The sequence below is a fragment of the Lynx rufus genome, unplaced genomic scaffold, assembly GCF_022079265.1.
Source record: "Lynx rufus isolate CCGP_SWC_20201006 ecotype Redwood Valley unplaced genomic scaffold, mLynRuf1.p SCAF_4, whole genome shotgun sequence".
In the NCBI taxonomy this organism is placed as follows: Eukaryota; Metazoa; Chordata; class Mammalia; order Carnivora; family Felidae; genus Lynx; species Lynx rufus.
In genome coordinates this window covers 127,481,551-127,504,682 of record NW_025814856.1, presented here as the reverse complement: position 1 = coordinate 127,504,682, position 23,132 = coordinate 127,481,551, and the positions used below count along the sequence as shown (strand labels likewise).

Here is a 23,132-nt window from a genome sequence, read left to right as displayed (position 1 = left end):
CACTGCGGTCTTCTGTTACCAGACCCAAAAATTGCATAGCCACATATTAAACCGGCAGTCTTTTTTTTTTTTCAATATATGAAGTTTATTGTCAAATTGGTTTCCATACAACACCCAGCGCTCATCCCAAAAGGTGCCCTCCTCAATACCCATCACCCACCCTCCCCTCCCTCCCACCCCCCATCAACCCTCAGTTTGTTCTCAGTTATTTTTTTCAATATATGAAGTTTATTGTCAAATTGGTTTCCATACAACACCCAGTGCTCATCCCAAAATAAACCGGCAGTCTTAATGGTCACAAGAAAATCTCCCCGCTCCTTTCAGTGCTGTATTTGAGCTGACTGTTGCATCACAAATATCGTCATTTTTTCCTACAAAATTTACATGTCCACACCCTGTGGCAGAGCAAATTGCAACTGAGGGTCCCTGTCTTTTGAGGGCAGGCATGAGACCTATCTGTTCTCCACTCTGACAGCCTCAGTCCCACCGTGAAAGGCTATTGCTCATCTCCAAAGACTCTTTTTTGTCTCTTGCTGACTCATCCTCTCTGGTTATAAGCTAAACAGAGGAAGCAATTTTTCCTTCCTTCAGGAAATGCCAACTTGAGCAGGTGATGTCCTTTTTCTTTGTCTGTACCACACCTCCCAAACAGAGGAAGGAAAATGCTGCTTGGCCGACAAGGCCATTTTTACACTGACAGCTTAAATATACCACCTGCCCTCAGTTTCCAAGACAACTCAATTGGAGTAAACTGGGTTCTTAGTTCTTCCCATGTGTATGTTTGTAAAACAACCAATGACTTCACGGTACTGACCAGAGCTCAGATTTCTTGTTTTAAATATCTACTAGTGTTACTGTTCATCAAGATGCTATCAAGTGTTTTGTGACTCTTCCTCATTGATTTCTATTGCATCTTTGAAAAGCTGGTCATTAGCAGAGTTACTTTGACTTTGCAGATACAGAAAATACGTTATGCACCAAATCCTGAGAGATCATTCATGATCATTTAAGAAGCTTCATTCGGGTCTTCTGAACAAATAGCAATTTGTTTACCTATTTTTAATTATGGTCCCATGTAGGAGGAAAACAGACCACCTTCCCATCCTGCCCCTGCTTGGACCTCCACCTCTAAAATCAGAGAAGAAATAAGACCACTGTCTGGTGTTGCATTTATTCTAAGAAAGCAAAATTTCTCCCTGAGATAAACAAATTTAAAAGGGTCACTCTGTCTAACACTGGGCACAACACAGGTAAAACCTTAGCCTCTTGCCTGTGAGTTATCGATTCTCCCTTTAAGTGTTATAAAACTGATGTCTGCAGATGTGCAATGACTGGTAACCCTTGCAGACACAATAATCATGTGAGAAAACAATGGTTTTCACTCTTAATAGTCTGATCGTAGCCTTGGTAACCTGTGGCATTTATTTTAACACTTACTGGATTATTCTATATGCTAAGCCAGTTCTTCTAAAGTTGGACTCCCTCGTAGTGGTGAGGGATGGGGACTTGTGCAGCAGCAGGAACATGTTTCCTGGAAGGAAGGAATATGTTGTCACTGACTCCCAATAAAATCCAGATGCAAAATATGAAGGAATGGCTCAAGGGCAGCCATTTTGCCAGGAAAGAAGACAACAGAAATAGGTGATCCTGTGTCTAGGGATTCAAACCACCAGCAGGAATTTTTCCCTGAGCTCTGAGAAGAGCAGTAGTATTTGCAGCCCCTCAGAGTACAGGGATTGGATAGCAAGCAGGGGTGGCACACTGTGATATTAGGACTAATTACAAAAGCAGCAATGTACTGATTTAGCTCTGGAACAAGCTTCACTTGCCCAAAGCTTCCAGTAGAATTTTCATTCCTTCCCTTGGGGTGAGATGAGGGGCATGGGGGAACGAAGAGAGCGCACATCCCTGCTCTTGAGTCTTTGTCAGGTGGAGGGGGAAGAACTGGAAAAATCTATGTCTTGCTCCCCTCTCTGGACAGCAAGGAAGTGAAGGTATTGGTGATGCTGGGAGCAGTACATTTCAAATATTTATTTCTGGAGGCTCTCTAGGGACTTGGGATTTCCTTGAGGAGTTCTTCCTGGCTGTGTAGTATTACACTGTAGAGTTAATGGTGCTGTTACCTTGGAGCAACTGACATTCTTGGTCTCTTACTCCTGTTGAAGGGCAGTTTTATTGCTTTTCATCACTTTGGGGCTCATAATATTTCCTCTGTTGCCATACTCACTCTAAATGTGATGTTGAGATAATTTTATGTAATTATATTTCTGGCAAACTATATGACTTTTAATGGTGATTGCTTGACATACACAGGCAGTATCTGGAAATGGCAGCCTACATAAAGAGATGTTAACAAAATGTTTAATTTTCCCTCCTTTTCTTGCAATATTCACCCACTGAGAAATGAGGTGAATTTACATTGATGTTGAATATTTCAGAGCTCACCTTTTCTCACCACCCTCTTCACTGCACAAACCATCTTCACCTAATACCCCCACACATTTTCTTCCTGAGTTAGGAAAAAGAAGAAGACCATACAATGGGAAGATCATTTCCATTCAGAAAGCTTCCAGACAGAGATAATAGCCCAGAGCAGCCACAATTGAGTAAGCATCGCCCCAGGGGTGGTGAGCAGCTCTGACATTTTCCACTTGGCCCTTGCTCTCTAACATCGATGGCAGTCACTTGGTCACTCATAGAAGCATGCAGTTAATCCTCTAGTTGTGTGTGTGCCTTGCAGTGACAGAGGAGTGGCAGAAGAGAGGCGGGGAGCCCTGGCAGCTCATTGAACCAGTCGATGGATTCCACCCCAATGAGGTAAGTGCAATCACACAGCAGTGGCTGAAGGCTATATCTTGGGTTATATTTAAAATATAGTTATGCATCTATGTTTATCATTATCCCATTTTGTTCCAGAAAGAATTTGAGGTAATGTATTCACATGTGTAAAACAGAAGATTCAGTAAAATAAAGTAAAAATCAGAGTAAAAAGCCAATAAGATAGAAATGATACCTGGCTTCCTCACTTAATGTCTACAGTTCATAAAATGTGTGCAGGGTGGTCCTGAGAAACTGCTGGTGAGAGCCTACAAAATCAGCTGTGTGGTCTAGGGACTGATGTAAAAAGAGGCATAAGTCATGGCCCCCATTAAAATAAATAAATAGATAAAAACATACATACATACATACATACATAAATACGTAAATAAATAAATAAATAAATAAGTCACATACTCAAAAACAATCACAAGGATTCCTGGAAGAGAGACCTATGAGAAATTTCTTCTATGGATCTTTCCAGAAAGGACACTGAATGAGAGGAGAACAGTGTCCTTAGCAATATCCTGCAGTAAGAGCTGTTTCTTATCTAGGATTCCAAGGTATAATTCTAGAAAGTAGTTCTACTCTGGCCTCTTCCCAGAGCAAGGGGAGCTGGAGGGACTCTGTCCCTTCCTACCTCATGCTCTCCTTTATCTGAACTTCAACAAGGGAAGCTCCACTTTTATCTGTTATACATACTAGACTTGCTCATGATGTTTCTTCCTTTAAAAAACAAATGAATAAGTATGGGGGTAATTCTGTCACTTTTCAAATTTTGAAAGCTGGCAATCCTTTGCAACTGTAGTCTTTCTGGCCTAGCCTTTGGTGGGTACGGTGTGGCAGTGACAAGGGTCTAAACCAGAGAAGCATCCTGGTGTGCTCTCCTCATGGCCCCTGTCTTGGTGGTCAGTTGGGCCACAGGGATACCTGACCATCCCCTCAGGAGTTTGAATGAAATGCACTGTAGGCTCCAGGGAGCACCTACAGACAGGGCTAAGAACTGCCTCATTGGGAAAAACAAAAAAGTGCTGCTCCACTGATAGATGAATATACAGTGGAGTCCCAGAAACGCTGGGAAAATTTAAAGCAAGTATTTAAATACCCATCTCCCTGTTTTCAACAACCAAAAATAAATAAATAAATAAATCTAAGTAATCCACCTCAGAATATCTAATTTTCCTGTGTCTCATTTGGATGAACTGACACAACAGAATTATTGCCTAGGAATTGGCTAAATACTAGATTTCTTCTCCCCACAGAAATGATGACTTTCGTTATAGAGTAATTTTTAATATGGAGACTTTCTTTGTGGCAATAATTAGGTAGTGAGTGGTTCTTGTTATTCCCACAAGTCACAGAATTTTACCTTTCTGATTCTGTAGAGAATTGAGGATATAAAGAAATATAGAAGGAGTTAATTAGGAACAGACTAAAAAGCAGAGGGTCAAAAATAGCTTTGTTTTATCCTTCTGGACCTATTTGTCTGATCCATCAAAAGACCATCCTGTCCCTGACACTTAAAATAATATTAGGGTTCAAAGTGTGTCAAATTAAGGCTTTATCTTGCACTCAAACAGTTTTGCCTATAAGTAATTATTGAGAACAGGGTCAAAAGCTGAAAATCGGGGGGGCACCTGGTAGGCTCAGTTAGTAGAGTATGCAACTCTTGATCTCAAGGTTGTGACTTCCAGCCCCACGTCGGACGTGAAGCCTACTTCAAAACAAATAAATAAATAAATAAATAAATAAAGAAAGAGATAGATAAATATATAAATGAATAAAAATAAAAAAGCTGAAAATCGGTATGTGCCATAATTGTATGTTATTCCTGAGAGATTTGTTCACATGCTGGTAGTGGATGATGGCGTGGTGGAGCCACATTGCAAGTGGGCACCAATGGGTAGCCATGATGAAAACCTGCCTATTCATCATGTATATTGAACTGAAGAGTCCAGACTGCAACGTGCCATCCAAAAATGTTTATTGAGTGCCCACCCCATATCAAACACAGTAAGAATTCAAGAGTGAACAAGAAACTGCCCCTGCCATCTAAGGAGATTATAGTATAGAGGGAAAGAATGACAAGTGAGCAGATAATTAAATAGAAAGTGGTTGATGCTTCCATTTGTGCAAGCCCGGTATAATGGGAGCACTGTGAGGGATGGGATGGGAGAGAGGGGTGTTTGGAAGAGTTTTCAGAGGCGCCCACTCAGAGCTAAGACCAAGAGCTAGTCAAGTGCAAAGAAGAGGGAGGGTCTGCACAAAGTGTTCTGAGCAGAGGAAATGCACTGGCCAAGACCTGAATGAAAAAAAAACAAAAAACAAAAAACGGGGCATGTTGGAGGAAGTAAAAGTGCCGCAGTGAGGCCAGAACATAGAGTGTGGGAGGGGGATTGAGAGGGAGGAATCAAGAGAAGTATTCAGAGACCAGATTACGTAACGCCTGTATGGGATTTGACCTTTTTCCTGTGGGGAAGAGGGAGCCACTGAAGGTTTTTAGGCAAGAAAGAAAAATAACCAGACTTGTGGTAGCATCCTGGAGAATGGTGCAGTAGGGCCCTGCTAGAGGGAGGGAGACCATCTGGAGGAAGCTTCTGTGTGTGAGAGGTGATGGCCCAGGAGGAATAGGCAGAAAGAGAAAGGTTTGTATTGGAGTTTCATTCACAGTTGAGTCCACAGAACATGGTCGTTTATTGGATGTGACGGTGAAAGAGAAAGAGATGCTTAGTGTAACACTTTTTATGACTTGAGAGATTGGATAGATGATTCTGTTGCTCACTGAGGTAAAGAACACACAAGATGGAGTGGTTTGAGGAGTTTGTCACATGTTGGACTCAAGGAGCCTACAGGACATCCAAAATGAGGATGTCCTTTTAGCAGATAATATGCAAGCTTAGAGCTCAGGAAGGGGTCTGGGTGGGAGCTGCAGATGCGAGCACATCAGGATAGACTTGTGACTTGAGGCCTTGGAGAGGAGCCTCTGGATGAACCTGCAAACTCCCCTCCCAATGAAGCACCTTACAGCAGAGGCAGTGTTAATGGATCCTTTTAGATCCTTATGTTAATAGTTTAAAAACTAACACTTAAAATTGCCACACACACACACACACACACACACAAGCACATGGTCCACAAAACATGGTCAGCTATGGGAGTCCACATCTTTTCCATCTTAAAAGAGCAAGATGGGCAATGTTGGTCTAAGGACCTCATGCTAATGGCACGGACAGAATACCAACCAAAGGAGTAGACTCAGGACTTGTTCAAATGCCGTCTCACCAATTCCTATCCAAGCAAAAACAGCTGGCCCTGGTCCCTTAACCACCAAAGGGGGAACAGGCTTTATCTTATTGGCCTATTCTTCCTAAAATTCTGCTAGAGAAGCAGCGGAAGTGTCTAACCACTATTGACTCAATTTCTCCAATTTTCTTAGGAAGACAAGTTTAAGTACAAACATGAGTTGTGTTATGATTGATACATTATAATTTTTTAACCAAATTACATCCACCATCTTTGCTTATATTTTAATGGAAATAACCAGGCAAAGGAAAACTCCCAATATAGACTGAGAACTGCTTTATCTTTTCATCTCAGTCCCCAAATGTAGAAATTTAAAAAATAACTTCTTTAGTATGAGGGGGAACATAGAAGGTTATAATGCTGGACATGATGGTTGATCGGGTTTGGTGGGTAGGAAGGAGATGACTCACAGGATTGGGCATTTGGATGAACAGAAATGAAAAATGCCAAGTTAAGGAACCCCAAAGAAGAAGGGGCAGATTTGAGCATTCTGAATTTGGGGTGCCTGCACAAAATCCAGATGGAATTGTCTAAATCAGCATTAGATCAAATTGATGGGTTCTGATCTCAGGACAGGGGCCCAGCTAGGGGACACAGGTTTGGAAATCACCAGCATCTAGTTGAGAACTGGAAGCACTCTCAAGGATGGATTGGGCCATGGGATCAAATTGTGGCCATTGCCCATTGCCTCCAGCAAGAGCAGATGTAGTGAAGAGGGGAAAATGGCAGCCAAACTGCTGACAAAATGCAAAGGAAGCCTGACTTATAAAAGAAATGATATTGCAAAGACCCAAGACCCAGGTCTGTGGCCTGTAGAAGCGGCAACAATTCTACCAGTTCAAATAATCACTTTTTTAAATATCTGCGAAGTTAAGCCTCTGAAGAGACACTTAGGAGATCTCTGCCTAAAACCAGACAATAGTAAATAAAAAATGCTGAAAGAGCCACAGACATACATCAAGTCCAGATTCCTTGACTACTCTGAGACCACTCAGCTAAACATACCTGACCCCTCCTGCCTTAGCAGCTTTGCCCAGCACAGCCCTCTGCTCTCATAAAGCCAACAGCAACTCAAACCATCCTCCTAAACTTCTCGTTGCAAGCAATAAAGTTTCCATGACATCATCTCCACCTTCTCTTGAGCCCTGGACCTTGTACAATACTAGAGTCAGACATAAGATAAATAATCAAAGGATTGGTTTTGCATTATATATATACTTGGTTTTAATATATATATATATATATATATATATATATATATATATATATATAAAGTCCTGAGCAGACTTATGGAGTTCCTCTAAGAAGGAAGCAATGTTGGCAGTGGGTAGGGTGGAGAGGAGGGCCTTCTGGGCCAGGGAACCCTCAAACCCAGTCATTTTAGGCTGGCCCTGCCTATGCACCAGGGACCATATCTCTTCACTTTGCTTTCTACATGAAGCCAGCTAGTAGCAGTGCTTCTGGAATGACACACTGAGTCAGCACAGAGGGGCTAGAGCCGGGACTTTACCTTTTTCCTTACATGTAAGTATTTAAATCCATCTTACATCATTGTCATGTTGTCAGTTTACAAATTTAAAATTAATTGGGACTAAAGGTAACCAGGTCCAATAGACTGTGTTTGTGGCAGATTAAGAGCCCCGAGAAGCAAAGCCATGCCTTCCCTGTGGTGCAGGCGTTTAAAAAGCAATCTTACCAAAATAGCCCAGAAATGTTCTTCCTACAGGAAAAATAAATTCAGAGTGCATTTTTAACTTTGGTCTCATAAAACCCCAGAGTTAAATTTAGCCAGGGTTCAACTTAAAAGGGATCAGGGATGATAAGCTTTTGGTAAAACCTATGCAATCTTGCTTTGAATTGCATTTCTTCTTTTAAATATTGTAAAAAGGTAGTTACTGTTTAGGGTTTGATTTTATAGTTGTCTCACTAAAGAGTTCTATTTTTGTAGCAAAATACATGAAATTAGTTTATGAAACAGGCACGTGAAAGAATCCTGGATTATATGCAGCAGTGACCACTGCTGGGCTTCTGCTGTGTCCAGATGTGTCTCATGAACTTGTGGGGTGGACCCCACACAGTTATGTTTGCTGGGAGGACCAGAGGCTCTCCTGGAGATGAACTCAGCATAAGTATAAATGTGGTTGAGCAAAGAAGTGTGGCTCAATTTAAAAACTGTCATCAGAAGGGAGAGACATTCTAAAAGCCATAAGGTGGCTAATAGCAAGAATCCAATCAAGAAACTACACCAGTTTCCTCCCATCCTCCTCTCTCTGGACTCACACCTCAATCCTGAGAGATTCTGGGCTACAGATAAAAACTGAAAGACCTGTTTTGCCAAACTCACATAGGACATTGGGGCGTTAAGTCACCCTGCTTTGTTGCTCCTTTCATGAAAACCTCAAAGAGGAGCCTTTGCGGTGGACCCCTGACCACCACATGGATTTGGTAGCATGAGGACCCCTAAACAGCAGCAGCAGGTGGACAGATGCGTGGCAATATCCCACAAAAGCACTGAGGCTGCAGGTGTGCCTGCAAAAAAAGCACCGGTGCTCCTCAGATGTGGGCTTAGCCAGAGGAAGGGGCACACCTGCTGGAGTTGGCAGTGGTGTGTGGACCAGAGCAGCACCACCCACGCGGCAGCTATCTGGACTCACTGCAGCTGGGGCCTTGCAAGAGCACGCAGGCAGCTGAGTCAACAGCAAAGGAAGAGACTCTGAAGGGCCTACCTCCGTTAACCAGAAAATCCCACTTAACTACAACCTCCTATTAGCTAGCCTTCTGCTAGACCAGATTTCATCCCATGCATGTGTTTGGTAGGGTTACTGAGCAAGGCAGCCTCTGAACCCCTTCCGTGCTGCAGAGGTTGTGTATGCTGGCAGGAGGAGGCTGTCCCTGTCCGTTGTCCTGAGGACAAATGTTAGGGAGATGTGTGACAAAAGTCTCCACCGGTGAAGTAAATTATCTTGCACCCATGTGATGGAGTACTGTGCACTGAATAAAAACAATGATGTAGATCTACCTTTAGTGACACAGAAATATGTTTGTAATATAAAGAAAAGTAAATAAAAGCAGATTACAGATTGTGGGGGCGATTATTCAAGTGTATGCATTTGTCAACATTCATGAAGCTGTTTATCACAGGAAGTTAATTTTACTGTGTGTAAATTATACCTCAGAAAGAGCAGATTATAAAATGATATTTACAGAAGGATTCAATTTGTGTGTGTATGTGTGTGCACGTGCAAGGCTCTACACCCACTGTTAACATTGGCCACCTCTATTATAATTACAGATGACTTTTATTGTTTTCTCTTTCTGCCTAATTGTCTTCTTAAATTTTTCTCCAGTGAATAGGTATTGCTTTACTATTTTAAACTATGACTAGGGAAGCACAGAAGAAGGTTCATGTTCAAGGAATGGCTAAGTTGGAGTAATAAGGGTAGAGGGTGACTGTGCCTTGCCCTGTGCATCATGGGAGTTATAATAGGAGGTTGGTTGTAAGAGAAGCCCATGGTAGGTGCTCAGTAAATGTTTGTCACATGAGTGAATGATTATAGTGGGTCATTTTATCATAAGTCTCTAGTTTAATAATAGCCATGCCACTCTCACTTTAGACCCAATATATTAGCAGTGCACATTCATAAATATTTTCATCTCCATTAGAGTGACAGCCAACTAATTGCTTTCAAACCAAACAGTTACCACATGCTGAAAGCTGATCTCCTTCCTTCTAACTTTCCTTTTCGTATCCTCACCCCATCTCCTCCTCTATTAATTTAGATTGGGAAATAACCACAAATGCCTTGGTTTCACATAATTGTTAAGAAGACAGCTTAGGTGTACCAAGTAGAAAGGCAAGAAACATAAAAGAAGAAGCAGTGATCTTTCACAGACATGGCAGCAGCCTCCTTCGTTGAGAAATAGCAGGAAAAACAGCCACAAGAGCTTCGAAGACACTGCTTAGCGTGTGAGAGATGATCACCCCCCTTCCCGGGAATCTGCTGGCTGGGAATCGGCTGGCTTGACAGTTAGCCTAGGGGGAGGGGTGGTATGAGTGTAGAGGGGTGTGTGTGTGTGTGTGTGTGTGTGTCTGTGAGGTGGGGGAAGAGGGTGGATATGGTGTGTGTGGTGTCATGTGGTGTGTGTGGTGTTAGGGGTGTGTATGTGGTATGTGTATATGTGGTGGGTGGGTAGGGTGAGTTTCTATTAGACACCACATGGATATGATCAAGATTACATTGCTGGATAGATAGAATTTCGGGTGTACCTCAGAAGGCTCAGGAATGTATTAAAATACTGGGGCTATTTAATGTAGCAACTAAGCCAGTTCTAGTTTTTTCTAACAACTGCTAAAACCTTACATACCATTTAGACCCAGAAAGGTCTTTAGACCATTTGCTCTAGTCCGCTCATTTTGCAAGTGAGAGAATTGCAGCCCAGAGAGTAGAAGGGGGCTGCCAAACATCACACGGGGAGCTGGAGGCCCTGCCTATAGGAATGGTGAACCGGACCTGCCCTTTGGAGACAAAGTCCACATGCTTCTGAGTAAAGTTGGGGACATCCCTGAGCATCTTCCATGAATAATGTGTGCCCCCCCTAAGGTCTTCAGCAATCACATTTATCTTTCAGTATTAAAAAACCCTTTGGAGATGTAGCCACCTAGGGCCTCAATGCCTGGCCAGGCCCCATTTGCTAAATAAGGCATTATCTGCAGAGAAAGACTCCTCATCGCAAGCATGTTAATGACAAGCCAGAGGATTGGACAACCAAGAATGGATCCTGCTAACATCACGAGTGAAGGGAGACCTGCTGTAAAACAAAGCAACCTGAGAGTGGGCATTAAGCTGGGAAAGCCAGAGACTGGCCTGTTGTGCATTTTAAGCCAATCATTGTTCACCCTGGCACCCCAGCCACGCTCTTCGTGCTCACAGCCTGCTTCAACCCAGTGACCGTGCAGCCTCATCTCCCAGACCCCCAGAGTTGCCCACCATGCCATTCTCTCCCACACCATCTGTCTTTACACACGTTGTGTCCTCCACCAGGTGCAATGTTTCCCACATAATCCATCTTGGTGAACTTCCCTTGAAAATTCAGCTCCACCATCACCCTCCTCAGAGAGGACCTGCCCCCCCTTCCCTGCCCCCCGCAGCAGAGTTGGCACCTCCTCCCCTTCCAGCCTCGCACAGCGCCCCCTGTGGGTTTGGTGGTGTCATTTTGCATGTCTGGTTCCCTGCCTAGACTGGAGTTCCTTGAAGGAAGGATCCATCCCAAGATCCAACCAAGACTGAGGCCTGTAGTCGGTATTAGCTGCCCACAGATAAATGAAAATGTGCACCTGCTGCCTGTTACTAAATAAAAAATCACCTCAAAGGTAGCAGCTCAAAATAATCCAGAACTCACAGTTTCTGTGGGTCAGAGTGCTGGCACAGTTTAACTGGCTCCTCTGCTCAGGATCTCACAAGGCTAACATCCAGGTGTGTCACCCGGGCCACGTCCTCATCCAGAGACTCACCTGAGGAAGAATTGACTTCAGAATAACTTGGGTTGTTGGCAGAATTCATTCATTTCCTTGTGGATGTAGGACTGAGGACCCAGCTTCTTGCTGGATGTCAGCCCCTTGCCGTGTGGACTTCCTGACGAGCCTTCTTACTTCATCAATCCCACAAGGAGAGTCTCCCAAGCAAGACTGCTAGCAAAGCAGAATCTTAGACAATGTTACACAATCACTGAAGTGACATCCATATCCCATGTTTAGAACCAAGTGATAGGTCCCACCCACATCAAGGTAAGAGGATCATACAAAGACACAAATGTAGGCATCATGGGGACCATTCTGGAGTCTGCCCACCATACAAAGAATACAATAAATCCTGCTGCTAAATTCTTTATTTTGTTGTAATTTTCCTTTTATTCCTCCTTTGGGTTCTCTCTTGCAGGTGGCTTTGCTGCTGTTGGCAGATCGCTTGTGGAAGAAAGTGGAACTTCATTGGCCCCAGGTTCTGGGAAAGGAGAATCCATTCAACCCTCAGATTGAACAGGTGTTTGGAGATCAAGGGGGCCACTGAGTGCCTTCAGGATATGCATTCCTGGAAAGCTCAGTGAGGCAAAAACTTGGGTAAATTCATTCAACAAATGGTTATAGGGCTGCCATTTAACAGACTCATTGGTTCCTCCAGCAGCAACTTTGAAAAGTGATTTTCTCTGATTTTGGAGTATATCTAAATGACAGCATGATTCTGTGTGTTTCAAGGATCAGTTCCCTCCAATTGACCTTCCAAGTAACCTTTAATAAAGTGTTTTGGATGCCATTCCAAACAAGAGAGTGTGCCCTTTCACAGCTAATTGTTCTAAAAACAAATGAGAAGTCCAGCAGTTCTCGGCAACTTACCCCGGGTCTTGGTGTGCCAGGACTTGTCCTTGCTCTGTTGCTGCTTCTTCAAGATGGCCAGCAAGTGGGTACTGCCCCTAGGGAGGCTGTGGCTGGCTGCCAAGGACTCTCACATCAGAGCACAAGACTATAAACACAAAATTAGGTACCGACTTGAATGTTTATTTAGAATGAGAAAAGAAATCACAACAAATTACTAATTTGTTTAAAATCCAGATGATTGAAAAATGTGACAATTTTTCTTTCTTTAAAATGTTTTCTTACTTTCTTTGGCTGCACAATCTCATCGTCTTTTCCCAGAACAATGATTTGGTGATATCATTGTCTAAAGAAAGGACAGAAAAGTGAAATGCCTTGCTTTTAACTGATAATTTAGAAGAGTTTCTTGCAGCTCCACAATTCATTATTCGTAAAGTCATGTAAACTTTTAGAATTGTCACATTGGTAAGACCTCTATCCAATTTCTTTTGAGTAGGATCTGTTACAGTCACACTCCCTATTTGTAGTATTGTTCAAGTATTGTTAAAGTTTTGCATCCATATAAGCACAGGAATTCTGGTAAATTCTATTGCACACCATTCTCATTGGTGTGTCACCTCCCTTGCCCATATCTGATGCAGCCATGGATTCAGGGGTCAGTGGGTGTATATCGAGACCCACACTGCCAGCATCCCACCTCACATGAGCACATCTTCCCACATTCTGCCTTCAAAACTTGCTTGACAGAGCCCAGAGATGTGGGGCAGGTCTACCCCAGCGGTCCCAGGAAACCGTGAATAAATGCATCAGCATCTTCCTTTAGTGGTCAGTTTGGGAGGCATTCAGTGTGCTTCTCAGGGACAGAATCATCCCCTTTGTTCATGGCAATGATGCCTTCGATGGTGCCTCCTCCTGCCTTCTATCACTCATTGCTCCCTCATTCCTGCTTTCTTGGATGCTTCCCAAATAAACCACCTGCACCTAAATCTTTGTCTCAATAAAGACAAAATTAAAATGTTGGTGTGTGTATAATTGTGTATGCTTTATTATTGAATATATTCCTCATATGAATATACTTCTGTTTTGGTTTGGTTTTTTGTTTTTGTTTTTCCCCCGCCCCTATTCTTCTGTTTTGACTAGGCACCAATACAAACCAAATCTCCCACTCACTGTATACCATCCATTGACATGGACCAGCTTCTAGCTTTGTGCATTTCACGCCCTGTTTCTCCTCCATGACCCACACACTTCCCACGCTGGGAGCTGTAGCATAATTTCATACTGTGATTCTGCCCATTGGCCCTGCACCTTTGTCACAATACTGATGGACAGTAGGGGCACGCTTGGAAGCCCCTCCTATACCACAATGGCTAGCAGTAACCCAGCTGTGCACAGAAATGACTGCAAACCATATAAATATTTCAACCTAAATCCAACCTAAATGGATCTCCACTTCAACTGACTCCAAATGCCCACGACTATCCCACAGCCACCAGATGTAAAGGAAAGTATAACAGAGAAGAAGCAATTGTGTTTAGAATATCCCAGTTTTGCAAATTTTACAAACTATATAACCATGCAAACACATTGCTTGGTCCCCTTCTAGGCTTTTGGAAGGGACCCTAAAACTTAATCTTTATTAGCTTTATGGTCAGTCTGCCTCTGCTCACAAGATTAATTTGCCAGTTTGCGGGCGAGCTTCAGTTTTAGGGGCCAAAACACTCAAAATGTTGTCAAACCATTAATTTCTGTCACTTGGATAGAATCCTTGGTTTAGCATGACCAGTACACGTCCTCGGGAGGCGGATCAACAGGGGACCAACATGCTGCCAGGAGACTGCTTGGTGTCAGCAAGAAATACAGATGAGGGGAACGAATTGGAGACTATGAGAGTGTGGAGGTGTGGGGCTCTGGAAACCTGGTGTATCTGTCTCCTCTTGCGGGATGTGTCCCCTAACAGGGTCTTGGTAAGTACGTCATTGGTTTTGGTGTTCCAATATCTCATGTTATTTTTTTAAGCACCAAAATACCAATACTTGTTGTAGTGTTGTTTTATTTTTTTTAATCTGAAATCTTAATCGTTTAGTCTCAAGATATACCCAGGGAACACAGCAGTAAAATTTTTTATTCCTTCAGAAAGAATTCTATTTCATCCTCCCTCTGTTTAAAATGCTTCCAAGCTACTTTATTGCTATTCTAATTTCTATTTCCCAGACTACTTGTGAAGTTGGTTATCTTGTATTGCTGTTGCTCTTGTTGGGGGGATAGAGAATTCATTTTAGACCTAGTCATTTCCCAGAAGGGAAATTTAAATTTAAAAATTGGAGGAAACCGGAGGGAGTATATAGGGAGATTCAGAGAGTACAGGGAAGGGGTTCCCAGACTGAATTATCCTGAGGCCAACCACCTTCTTTCTCCAACCCTAGAGGTTATCTCTGTCCCTGCCACTTTTTCCTATTTAAATTCTCTTAGGGACTGAAGCCCCCACCTTGGGGAATAATATCACCAGTACCACCATTCCCCTTCTCCACTTGAACAGGTGCAGGTGGGGAGGCAGCGGTGCCTGGATCCTGAGCCCTGACCTCACTCCTACAGCATGGTCCCATGAAATCAAAGGAGAGAATGGTGCTCCCATCTCACTTCATATATATATATATATATATATATATATAACACAAATACTGCATGAAATAAGTACTAAATACCACTATTATCTCCTTAAGAACTAGAGTCCAAGGCCAGACCCTCATCCTGGGGTCAGGAGCCCATAGGTGAGGTATGTCCACTTCTGCCTCCATCTGTATATTCCACTCCATTCCAGACATGTTCCTTCTTTGAGATTCAACCACGTCTTTCTCTCTAGCTTAGGGACATTCTGTCCCCATAAAGATTTTGTGTACTTCCTATAACTTCTGAGTGTCCAGAATTTACAAGATAGCTGTAGGGGACAGCTTTATTCTTGTATTTCTGCACTGGTTCCTCTTGAGATACCGTCTTCAGCCTTCAGTTTTTCAGAATCAGTGTGTGAATACTAGCCTCTGAGAGGCAAGTGAAGGACTTCCTCAGGGTGGCTCACATCCCTCTCCATCCCCTTTCCTCATTCCTGTAGTGCCCTCCTGGACAGATGCACCAGAACAGAAGCTCCAGGAGATAACCTCCTGGTCAGTCATGTTCACATGATTTATATCCTGTCCTGTATCCCCAGCCTTACAACAATGCCTGCCCCACAACAAGTGCTCAGTAAAAAGTACTAAATGAAGAGGGAATGAATTAATTAATTAATTAATGAGTGAATGAGTGAATACATTAATGAATGAGTGAGTGAATGAATGAGACATTAATGTTGTCTTCCAAGTCACACCATTATTTCTTGCTATTTAAAAACAAAAGGAGCCTCTTTTTTGACATATTTAAATTAGCCTCACGGGATCACACTTGGGTAAAAAGTGTGAAAGTGTAAAAAAGGAAAGCAATCAATGAGAAGATGCCATCCTCCCGGAGACCCTTGGTGGGGAGGCATGGGCTCCTATATAATCTTCATTTAAATACCTCAACACTATACCGTCATTTGTTTCTCCTGTTCTCAGATGAAGGACCTGTCCACCCTTTGCTATTGAAATAGAGCTCCTCATTTTCTGCATTAACAATTATCAAGAACTTTTATCTCCCCACCACCACTGCTAGGCATTTTTCATTTGGGATAGAGCCTTTTGGGTTTGGGCCTTGGTGAAAAAAATTTCCAGGGCCCCCAGTCAAAGTAGATCAGCTAAAAAATCTTTATATGAGATTGTATTGATACACAACATAGCAGGATCTAAGCCCCAGGAACTTGAACTGCTTCCCCACCCTACTTTCTCACCAAGTTAATCCCACTAGAAAAGAGATTCTTAACTAGAGTCCATGGGGACCTTACTCCCCCAGAATTAAGAGTGCTTATGAATTTGAATGGGAAAAAAAGACCTTCTTGGGGTGCCTAGGTGGCTCAGTCAGTTGAGGGTCTGACTCTTGATTTTGGCTCAGGCCTTGATCCCAAGGTTGTGGGATTGAGCCCCCATCAGGCTCTGCACTGAGCGTGAAGTCTGCTTAAGATACCCTCTCTCTCTATGGGGCACCTGGGTGGCTCATTGGTTAAGCGTCTGACTTCAGCTCAGGTCATGATCTCATGGTTCTTGGGTTCAAGCCCCATGTCTGACTCTGTGCTGACAGCTCAGAGCCTGGAGCCTGTTTCAGATTCTGTGTCTCCCTCTCTTTCTGTTCCTCCCCCCCTCACACTCTGTCCCTCTGTCTCTGTCTCTCTCTCTCTCTCTCTCAAAAATAAATAAAAGATTTTTTAAAATTAAGATTCTCTCTCTCTGCCCCCTACCCTGCTCATGCTCTCTCTCTCCAAAAGAATAAAACATTAAAAAAAATAAAAAGTAAAGACCTTCTAAAAGAACATTTCCTTTTATTATGAATGTAGGCAACAAGACAGCCGTATTTCTGTCACTAATATTTTACATAGCACATTATATTTGCTGCAGACACAGTCAGTTATCATTTTTCATAGGCGTTATGTTCCATAAAGTCATCCGGAACACTGAATTAGCAAATAGTGAACCATTGCTCCTAAGGGAAATTCAGGATTCTGTTCTGCAAGCCTCTGGTCACAACATTATCATCAACCAATCAATACATAATCTTGTTTCATGTGTGGCTTTTGTTTAAAGACACCTTATTTAATGCATAGTTGTTAATTAACCTTGAATTCATAGACAAGAGCACTTTTTTTTTTAAACTAGGCTCCACAGCCAACATAGGACTTGAATTCACAACTCCTAGATCAAGAGTCACCATCACACGCTCTACCCACTGAGCCAAGCGGGTGCCCCTCACAGCCAACAGCACTTTCACTCACACCTGAATGAAATTTATCTACACATCTATTTTCTCCATAAGGCACATCACAGCCTTCTTGCGCTTAGGAACACCCGAGAACACTTAGCACTGCGCTTGCATATTAAACAGTGAAACCACCAATGAAAAGCATAAAAATGCCCGGAACATGACAATAAATATACCTTGAAAAGGACACTTATTTACAGTGTAAAAGCTGAAACAAGAAGGCAGAGCACTGCCTGATTCAACCTCAGCTGGGAACATACAGGTCAAATGACTGAAAATTTCACCATTCAAATAACTGAAAAAGTGCCATGAGTATTGACTTGGGGCTTACAAATAAATTTTAACAAGCAGGCAAATTCACAAATACAGAATCCTGATTAATGAGGATTGACCATTTCTTAAAGTATCATTTATGGCCATAAATATTTTGAAATAACTGTCATTATTAGACCCATTATAAAAGAAGCACATGTATTCATGTATGCCCATTTTTAAATATTTCAACGTTTTTTTTAATGACTATCTTTTATTATTTATTTTTTTAAATTTACATCCAAGTTAGTTAGCATATAGTGCAACAATGATTTCAGGAGTAGATTCCTTAATGCTCCTTACCCATTTAGCCCATCCCCCTCCCACACCCCCTCCAGTAACCCTCTGTTTGTTCTCCATATTTAAGAGGCTTTTATGTTTTGTCCCCCTCCCTGTTTTTATATATTTTTTTGCTTCCTTTCCCTTGTGCTCACCTGTTCTGTGTCTTAAAGTCCTCATATGAGTGAAGTTATATGATATTTGTCTTTCTCTGACTAATTTCGCTTAGCATAATACCCTCTAGTTCCATCCACATGATTGCAAATGGCAAGATTTCACTCTGATTGCTGAGTAATACTCCATTGTATATATTTACCACACCTCTTTATCCATTCACCCATCAATGGACATTTGGGCTCTTTCCATACTTTGTCTATTGTTGATAGTACTGCTATAATCATTGGGGTGCATGTGTCCCTTAGAAACAGCATACCTGTATCCCTTGGATAAATACCTAGTAATGCAATTCCTGGGTCGTAGGGTAGTTCTGTCTTTAATTTTTTGAGGAACCTCCACACTGTTTTCCAGAGTGGTTTCACCAGCTTGCATTCCCATCAGCAGTGCAAAAGAGATCCTCTGTCTCTGAATCCTCACCAACATCTGTTGTTGCCTCAGTTGTTAATGTTAGCCATTCGGACAGCTGTGAGGTGGTATCTCAGTGTGGTTTTGATTTGTATTTCCTGGATGATGAGTGATGTTGAACATTTTTTCATGTGTCAGTTGGCCATCTGGATGTCTTCTTTGGAGAAGTGTCTATTCATGTCTTTTGTCCATTTCTTCACTGGACTTTTTGTTTTTTGGGTGTTGAGGTTGATAAGTTCTCTATAGATTTTAGATACTAACCTTTTATCTGATATGTCATTTGCAAAAATCTCTCCCATTCCGTCGGTTTGCAAATATCTTCTCCCATTCTGTCGGTTGTTTTGCTGATTGTTTCCTTCGCTGTGCAGAAGCTTTTTATTTTGATGAAGTCCCGGTAGTTCTTTTTTGCTTTTGTTTCCCTTGCCTCCGGAGACATGTTAAGAAGTTGCTGCGGCCAAGATCAAAGAGGTTTTTGCCCACTTTCTCCTCGAGGATTCTGATGACTTCCTGTCTTATGTTTAGGTCTTTCATCCATTGTGAGTTTATTTTTGTGTATGGTGTAAGAAAGTGGTCCAGGTTCATTTTTATGCATGTCGTTGTCCAGTTTTCCCAGCACCACTTGCTGAAGAGACTGTCTTTATTCCATTGGATATTCTTTCCTGCTTTGTCAAAGATCAGTTGGCCATACGTTTGTGGGTCCGTTTCTGGGCTCTATATTCTGTTCCACTGATCTGAGTGTCTGTTTTTATGCCAGTACCATACTATCTTGATGATTACAGCTTTGTAATACAGCTTGAAGTCCCAGATTGTGATGCCTCCTGCTTTGGTTTTCTTTTTCAAGATTGCTTTGGCTATTCGGGTCTTTTCTGGTTCCATACAAATTTTAGGATTGTTTGTTCTAGCTCTGTGAAGAATGCTGGTGTTATTTTGATAGGTATTGAATATGTAGATTGCTTTGGGTAGTATTGGCAGTTTAACAATATTTGTTCTTCCTATCCAGGAGCATGGAATACTTTTCCATTTTTTTGTGTCTTCTTCAATTTCTTTCATAAGCTTTCTATAGTTTTGCATAGTTTTTAGTGTATAGATTTTTCACCTCTTTGGTTAGATTTATTCCTAGGTATTTTATGGTTTTTGTTGCAGTTGTAAATGGGATCCATTCCTTGATTTCTCTTTCTGTTGCTTCATTGTTGGTGTATAGGAATTCAACCGATTTCTGTGCATTGATTTTATATCCTGCAACTTTGCCGAATTCATGGATAAGTTTTAGCCATTTTTTGGTGGAATCTTTTGGGTTTTCCATATAGAGTATCACGTCATCTGCAGAGTGAAAGTTTGACCTCCCCTGGCAGATTTGGATGCTTTTTATTTCTTCGTGTTGTCTTATTGCTGAGGCTAAGACTTCTAAGACTATGTTGAATAACAGTGGCGAGGGTGGACATCCTGTCTTGTTCCTGACCTTAGGGGGAAACCTCTCAGTTTTTCCCCATTGAGGATGATATTAGCATTGGGTCTTTAATATATGGCTTTTATGATCTTGAGGTATGCTCCTTCTATCCCTACTTTCTTGAGGGTTGTTATCAAGAAAGGATGCTGTATTTTGTCAAATGCTTTCTCTGCATCTATTGAAAGGATCATGTGGTTCTTGTTCTTTCTTTTATTGATGTGATGAATCACATTGACTGTTTTGTGGATATTGAACCAGCCCTGCATCCCAGATATAAATCCCACTTGGTCATCGTGAATAATTTTTATTTTAATGTATTGTTGGATCCAGTTGGCTAATATCTTATTGAGGATTTTTGCATCCGTGTTCATCAGGGAAATTGGTCTATAGTTCTCCTTTATAGTGGGGTCTCTGTCTGGTTTTGGAATCAAGATAATGTTGGCTTCATAGAAAGAGATTGGAAGTTTTACTTCCATTTCTATTTTTTGGAACAGCTTCAAGAGAATAGGTGTTAACTTTTCCTTAAAGGTTTGGTAGCCATCTGGAAAGCCCTGGAAAGCCATCTGGCCCTGGGTTCTTGTTTTTTGGGAGACTTTTGATTACTAATTCTATTTCTTTGCTGGTTATGCGTCTGTTCAAATTTTCTATTTCTTCCTGTTTTAGTTTTGGTAATTTATATGTTTCTAGGAATTTGTCCATTTCTTCCAGATTGCCCATTTTATTGGCTTATAATTCCTCATAACATTCTGTTATTATTGCTTGTATTTCTGCTTTGTTGGTTGTGACCTCTCCTCTTTCATTCTTGATTTTATTTATTTGGGTCCTTTCCTTTTTCTTTTTGATTAAACTGGCTAGGGGTTTATCAATTTTGTTAATTCTTTCAAGGAACCAGATTCTGGTTTCATTAATCTTTCTACTGTTTTTTTGTTTGTTTGTTTGTTTGTTTGTTTGGTTTTGATAGCATTGATTTCTGCTCTAATCTTTATTATTTCCTGTCTTCTGCTGGTTTGGGGTTTTATTTGCTGTTATTTTTTCAGCTCTTTAGGTGTCAGGTTAGGTTGTGTATCTGAGACTTTTCTTCCTTCTTTAGGAAGGCCTGGATTGCTATATACTTTCCTCTTATGATGGCCATTGCTGCATCCCAGAGGTTTTGGGCTGTGGTGTTATCGTTTACATTGGTTTCCATGTACTTTTTAATTTCCTCTTTAACTTCTTGGTTAACCCATTTATTCTTTAGTAGGATGGTCTTTAGTCTCCACGTATTTGTTACTTTTCCAAATTTTTTCTTGTGGTTGATTTCGAGTTTCATAAAGTTGTGGTCTGAAAATATGCACGGTATGATCTCGATCTTTTTGTGCTTGTTGAGGGCTGATTTGTGTCCCAGTATGTGATGTATTCTGGAGAACATTCCATGTGCACTGGAGAAGAATGTATATTCCACTACTTTAGGATGAAATTTTCTGAATATATCTGTTAAGTCCATCTGCTCCAGTGTGTCATTCAAAGCCATTGTTTCCTTGTTGATTCTGATTAGATGATCTGTCCATTGTTGTAAGTGGGGCGATGAAGTCCCCTACTATTATGGTATTAGTATCAATGAGTTTCTTTATGTTTGTGGCTATTGAATTATATATTTGGGTACTCCCATATTTGGAGCACAAATTGTTAGATCTTCTTGGTGGATAGACCCTTTAATTATGACCTAATGCCCCTCGTCATCTCTTGTTACAGTCTTTATTTTAAAATCTAGGTTGTGTGATATAATTATTGCTACTCCGGCTTTCTTTTGGCAACCATTAGCATGATAGATGGTTCTTCATCCCCTTTCTTTCAATCTGAAGGTGTCTTTAGGTCTAAAGCGGGTCTCTTGTAAATAGCATATAGATGGATCTTGTTTTCTTATCCATCCTGTTACCCTTTATCTTTTGATTGGAGCATTTAGTCCATGGACGTTTAGAGTGAGTTCTGAAAGGTATGAATTTATTGCCATTATGTTTCTTGTAAGGTTGGAGTTTCTGGTGGAGTTCTCTGGTCCTTTCTAGTCTCTGTTGCTTTTGATCTTTTTTTTTTTTTTCATCTTTTCTCCCCTCAGAGAGTCCCCCTTAAAATTTCTTGCAGGGATGGTTTAATGATCACGAACTCCTTTAATTTTTGTTTGTCTGGGAAACTTTTAGTCTCTCCTTCCATTATGAATGACGGCTTGCTGGATAAAGAATTCTTGGCTGCATATTTTTCCAATTCGCCACATTGAATATATCCTGCCACTCCTTTCTGGCTTGCCAAGATTCTGTGATTAGGTCTGCTGCAAACCTGATGTGTCTTCCCTTGATGATGTAGGTTAAGGACTCTTTTTCCCTTGCTGCTTTCATGATTCTTTCCTTGCCTAAGTATTTTGTGAATTTGACTATGATATGCCTTGTCAATGGTCGGTTTTTGTTGAATCTAATGGGAGTCCTCTGTGCTTCCTGAATTTTGATGTCTCCAGGTTAGGAAAGTTTTCTGTTATGATTTGCTCTCATAACCCTTCTACCCCTTTTTCTCTCTCTTCATCTTCTGGGACCCCTATGATTCTGATGTTCCTTTTTAATGAGTCACTCATTTCTCTAATTCTTAAATCATGCTGTTTTGCTTTAGTCTCCCACTTTTTTTCTACTTCATTGTTCTCCATAAGTTTGTTCTCTATATCACTGATTCACTGCTCTGCCTCATCCATCGATATTGCAGCTCAGTTATAGCAGTTTTATTTCATCCTGACTAACTTTTATCTCTGCAGAAAGGGATTCTAATCTGTTTTCAACCCCAGCTAGTATTCTTATTATCGTGATTCTAAATTCTGGTTCAGACATCTTGCTTGTATCTGTGTTCATTAAATCCCTGGCTGTTTTTTCTTCCTGCTCTTTCTTTGGGGTGAATTCCTTCATTTCACCATTTTGAAGGAAGAAAGGGAATTAATGAGGTAAAAAAAAATTAATTAAAAAATTAAAGACAACACACACACACAAATCAAATAAATGATGCTAGATCCTAGGTGTGTTTTGGTCTGGATGTTGAAAGGGGTTTGATGTATTAGGAAAAAAAGGGGGAAAAGAAAAAAAAAGGAAAACATTTGAAAATTTGAAAAAATGAATACAATGAAATAGAATA

The 23,132-nt window shown here is 41.4% G+C and overlaps 1 protein-coding gene across 3 annotated transcripts in view; it reads left to right on the top strand.

Annotated features, from left to right (window-relative positions):
- The window catches only part of AOAH (acyloxyacyl hydrolase), a 167,431-nt gene extending 153,925 nt beyond the window's left edge, over positions 1–13,506 (top strand). For all 3 annotated transcript variants that reach the window (XM_047094876.1, XM_047094877.1, XM_047094875.1), the window contains exons 21-22: positions 2,741–2,817; positions 12,057–13,506. In XM_047094876.1, the coding sequence (XP_046950832.1) occupies positions 2,741–2,817; positions 12,057–12,185 (206 nt within the window). In that variant the 3' untranslated portion in view covers positions 12,186–13,506. The remainder of the gene's footprint in view (positions 1–2,740; positions 2,818–12,056) is intronic.
- Positions 13,507–23,132: the final 9,626 nt, after the last annotated feature.